The sequence below is a fragment of the Dendroctonus ponderosae genome, unplaced genomic scaffold (assembly GCF_020466585.1).
Source record: "Dendroctonus ponderosae isolate FM_Combo_2020 unplaced genomic scaffold, Dpon_F_20191213v2 Dpon_F_20191213_6, whole genome shotgun sequence".
Classification (NCBI taxonomy): Eukaryota; Metazoa; Arthropoda; class Insecta; order Coleoptera; family Curculionidae; genus Dendroctonus; species Dendroctonus ponderosae.
This window is the reverse complement of record NW_026018814.1, coordinates 4,912,866-4,918,075: the sequence shown is the minus strand read 5'-3', so window position 1 is coordinate 4,918,075 and position 5,210 is coordinate 4,912,866. Positions and strand designations below refer to the sequence as shown.

General features: G+C 32.4%; 2 protein-coding genes across 2 annotated transcripts in view; both read right to left on the bottom strand.

Annotated features, from left to right (window-relative positions):
- The window catches only part of LOC109540651 (transcription factor Adf-1), a 10,605-nt gene extending 5,973 nt beyond the window's left edge, over positions 1-4,632 (bottom strand). Inside the window, exon 1 of the mRNA XM_019909089.2 lies at positions 4,159-4,632. Coding sequence (XP_019764648.1) covers positions 4,159-4,330 — 172 coding nt within the window. The 5' untranslated portion in view covers positions 4,331-4,632. The remainder of the gene's footprint in view (positions 1-4,158) is intronic.
- LOC109540636 (elastin) overlaps positions 1-5,210 on the bottom strand; it is a 109,952-nt gene that overhangs the window by 92,880 nt on the left and 11,862 nt on the right. The window lies entirely within an intron of this gene.

Genomic DNA, 5,210 nt, shown 5'->3' with positions numbered 1-5,210 from the left:
ATAGGATTGGCACATAGACGCGTTATCAATCAAAACTAAATATGGAGACTTTGTCCTTTGCCGAAAAATATTGGTTGATTTCCTGGCATTTTAATGACGATGCAAAAGTGAGCTTTTGTCAAAGAATACAATAAATTATGCGCTAAGATGATACTAAGATCACTTTACATTTCCCCTCTAGTATTCGTCTTTTGTGAGTTTCAATAACATCTGATAAAGATTGCTCCACAATTTCGATAAATACTTTTATAATGATTTGCTCCCCATGTAACCCCTCAAATAGAATTCGCACGGCGTCAAATCTGGCGACCGGACAGGCCCGGAGTTCAACTTGTTGCACAATGAATCAACATGAGCTTTCCAATCAAATATTCAATGTAATTGAAGTCACGAAATTATGGCAATTTGCACATGTTCTACAGCTTCTGGAGAAATAATTATTTATGATTATGATTTAATCAATGTTAGGGGGTACCTATGTTTACACACGAAAAAAAACTTATAAATAATATACACAAGAAAAATAAACACCGCCAGGTTTATCTGTTATCTTATGTATTATTACGAAATATAGTAAACACTACTAACACATTAGAATAACATGTACTTAAATTTGTATTTACTGTTTTCTATTGTTTTCGTTTGTATTTATGACTGATGTTATACTGAAAAGTCTAAATCAATTCGAACAAAGCAACGTTTTGATGCAAAATTCTTTCTGCTTGAAATTTGGTGAGAAGACCGTGACTAAGTGTCTAGCATGTACCCACTAGCTATATCACACTTATCACAGTAATTTAATTATCAGTGGTTAATCACAGTGTACTCAAGGGCTGATCCATTAAGGAGGGTCATGGGGCCATGCCGGATTTATGTCGACTAACGGCAATTTTTCTAATTTCATAGACAACAAAAGACTACATTTCTACTACTCGAAAGCTGGATCCATCGCTATTCAAATTTCGCTTTCTGAGTCAAAACTACTCAAATTCCCTCACTCATGAAATGACAATTGAATTTTCAATTCGCTATCTAACGATGCTAAAACGAATTCTGTAGCTCAGATGGGGATAAGAAACTTCGAAAAAAGCGGTGTCATGTTTGAGTCGATTTTGCAACTAAAAAAAAAAACACGCAAATGTAAAACTTCTTGAAATCAAAACTTTTTTTTAGAAAAATGCCAACCTTTCCTTACCGATCGTTCACTTTCTAAAAAGGCTATTTAGTTCTCTCTGGAATGATGTAAAAGTGAGCGTTCTTGCTTATTTTGCTTCCGAGAAATGAGCAAAAACGGGACGGAAATCATAAAATTTTGGCCTAATCTAAATGGCTAATATTCAAATTTCGCTTTCTGGGTCAAATCTGCACGAATTTTTCCGTATATTGATAGAAGGCGTCTGTGGTGTAACACGCCGTATATCTCAACTCTTTCTATCTGAATGATGAAAGGATTAGCTACGAATCAAACTCTCAGTGCAGTTGATTTAACAAAAATTAATATTCCTAAAAAACTTCTTTTAGGATATTTTTGAAATTGCAATAATATGGAACATTTATTGAAAAAATCGTTAGAAGTTTATTTGTTCTGTTGTCAAACTGTTTCTTCAGCTAATCAATATTTTTGTAATACATATACTGTGAACCAGAATATAAAACAGAAAACAACAATTCTCGAACATATCGATTTTTGGATTCTCGTCTTATTTTAACTTATGGTGCAGTGCAGTTAACTTGCAGTGCATATTTTCATCAATATTTTGCAAAATTCTAATGTGAGGTCAAGAACATCTTCAATAAATTACTGAACCTGAACTTAGTTTTCTTTATATGGTTGCTATAATTTATTTAAATTTCTGGAACTGCAACTAAAACTAGTACCACCATTTGATTAAACGATGACCAGTTAACAATAAAAAAATACCAGAATTGAAAATTATACAGAATAAAAACACAGTTAAATGTTTTGGTTGGTTTGTAAAAAAATCTACAGAAATCACATCGCATTACCTAGTCTTGGCTGGCTTGCCAATGGTCAACAAAAAATTGCCACATTTTCTTTGACCTCAAATTAAAAAAAAATCTTTTTGTGCAATTAAAGCAAGGGTCTTTATTATTGAAATATTTAATAGGGTATTTATCGTTACCTTCTAAGTTTAGTATATAACACTGAATTCAAATTTGAAACCGAAAAGCGAAGTTTATGATTGTGACTTATTTTCAACCAACGTGTAAAAATGAAGTTATCATCAGGCACCGTAGCAAAAACAAAAAAGTTCTTGCCCGAGCGTTTCCCCAAGAAAGAAATCCTTGAAATTTAAATGAATTTCTTCCAACCCACACGTCTCACTGTTTAATATTTCAGTTCTCAGCCTTCTACAAAATATGATTTGAAATAAATCTGTTCTGCTCACACATTCTTTGCGATTAGTAACTTTGGCGATGGTGACTTAATTTATGTTTTTAAGTGTATCAACCGAACAGGACTCTAATTTTGCATCATACGGCATAAAGTAAATTTGGTTTAGAGTTTTATACAATAAATGTCTAGGTAAAACTAAAAAATAATTTATAGATTTGTTTAATATTTTATTTATATTTAAAGTGCACTCAATCGCCAGTAGCTGCAATTAAATTAAGCAAATAAGTTAGAAACATCTGTTCGATTCTATATTTTCTTATCTAAAAGAGAACCTTAAAACTAAAACAAATTTCTGTCAAATAATAAGATTCATTTCGAAAAAACAGAAAGAAATACCTTAAGTGACTGAATAATAATGCAAATTGTTTCCCGTCTGCGTTTTAGGGTCAATAATTTTAAGTTTTCATTATTATTTTAAGTTTGTGTGATTGATTGAATGACGAATCTTGTCCGTTGTACAACAATTAATTTTCCAAAACAGATATAAGAACGAAAAAAGGTATAATCTTGTAGAGTAAAAAGGTGCTTAATAATGTGACAATTGTTTTAAAAAATATCTCCAAATAAACCCAGAAAAAAAGAATTTGATCAAATTTCGGTTTATTTCAAATATTTCTGGAAGTAATCGGAATTTTTCCAGTTTTAAAACACGATTTTGTTAAGTATCAAAATGAGCAACTTTGACCTATTTTAAGGAACTTCGTATCCCAGCTTTCAAAACGTTAGGATGGTATTATTATTACTATTTTATGACGGCCGAAGAACCTGAAAAATTCGCCAGTTTCAATGTTAAAGTTTTTGATACTTTAGGTGCATTATTGTGTTTTTATACGACTCAAGTGATGGGTCGCGAATGACAAAGGTATTCATTAAAAAAACTTCTGAATCAATTTTTCAGCTGTTGAAACAAGTTTTTGCTTTTTTCAGGACTAAATTATACAATACGGGACAGGTTCGTCATAGTCGCGATACGTTAAGTTAATTACTGCCACCACAATCAGGTTAAAATCAAATCAATAAATAGTTTAGTGATGATAAGAAGAATCGAATAAAATAATTCGAGTCATTCATCGATGGTGATTCAATTAATTCTATTAACTTTTAAAAATATGTATCTCTAATTAACAAACCAATTACAATTAAGTAAAGATGAGAGAGAAGGATATGGAATCTAAAGTAGAAAAGAAAAAGAAAGGAAAAAAGAAATCTAAAATAATTTAAAAAGAATTAGTTAAAAACAGTTATCGATGTTAACAGGTACCTGTTAACATCGATTTTGGAAGTTCTGTTACATTTTCTTAAAAGTGGTCTAGTCATATTTAAGTCGACTAGTCAATAGCTTTGATCGTAAACGTACTGTGAAGTGTTATTTTATACAAGGTATTGGATCATTGTTTTCAATTTCCAAGCCACTACTCAAAGACCAATCACGTTTTTCACAAAACTGCGATGTTTTGGCGATAAAAAATAAATAGCAAATTTGTTTAAATGTCCATTGTCTTCAAAAATCTACGAAAATTAGACCGAATTTTCAAATTTCTACTTTTTTCCCAAAATCTAATGAGTCATCACCCAATCATGTAAATGGTCAACGCAATACAATTGATCAAATTGAGACTGCCGGACAAACATTATAGGGACAAGCGAAAAAGTGATAATATTTAAATATCTAGTATGTAGTTATAAAAGAAAAACCGAAGAATCCACGTGAAAATACTACTAAGTGAAGTCGCACTTACCTGTTACTCCTAGTTCGTTCGCAATACTAATCCACGTTTTAGTCCAAGTTTCCGGATCAGCAAATAATTTATGAGATTTATCAAATAAATGTCTGTGTTTTTTTACGGTTCCCACCAATTTGCTATCAAATTTCATTTGCTGATCGACAATTCTCTTTAACGCTCGGCCCATCTTGAACGAAACTGGGAAGCAACCAACCACCCAGTACCAATAGGTGACCAAATACTGAGAAGGTATGCAACAAGTTCAAACACGTTTCAACAGACTGGCGACGGTAAGGTCGAAAAACAGATAGGTAAACTTCAAAACAGAAACAGTCACCCACTAAAGGTACAACCTGCACGTACAAACTTCCGTAACAAAATGACATTCGGAACAAGTCGAAATTGGGTTTTTATTGTTAATTCTGAATCAAAACATACCATACCTTCAAATTTGACTAAACTGACTGAATACAGTTCAACAATTGGTCGGTTAACAAATACACCGTTGTCACGTTGACAGAATTGGTATTCCGATTTTGCACCTTAATGATCTACGATTCAAATCTACAGGGTGTAAAATACCTGGAATAGATTCCCGAGGTGGAAACGTGATGATTTGATCGAATTTGTCTAATTCAACTCTGGAAAGTTTTAAACAAAAAAACAGTGTTAAAGACTTAGCGTATTCTGCATGAAAAAATAATGACTGAAATAATGAATTTAACAGAACCATTTAAAATAAGTAAGTCTGTATATCATTTATTTAAAAATCTAGTTTAAAAGTATTTCTTCTGGCCTGTTTTTCCGTAAAATGGCATTGTCGAAGAAAAATTAGTACGGACATGTCATACTCTTTTATGAGTTTTGTCCGGATCCGGGAGATTGCCCACTTATTCTCGAAGGTATTTTATAGCAACAGTTGACAAGCGTCTAGGCACAGACTACATACTATTGCGTCTAGGTATACGGCAAGTCCTGTCACTTCTATCGATTGCGGCGATTCGAACCAATCAAATAAGCCTACCGGTTTGTTGTTATCGAACGTATCGTTGACAAGTTCTACAAAT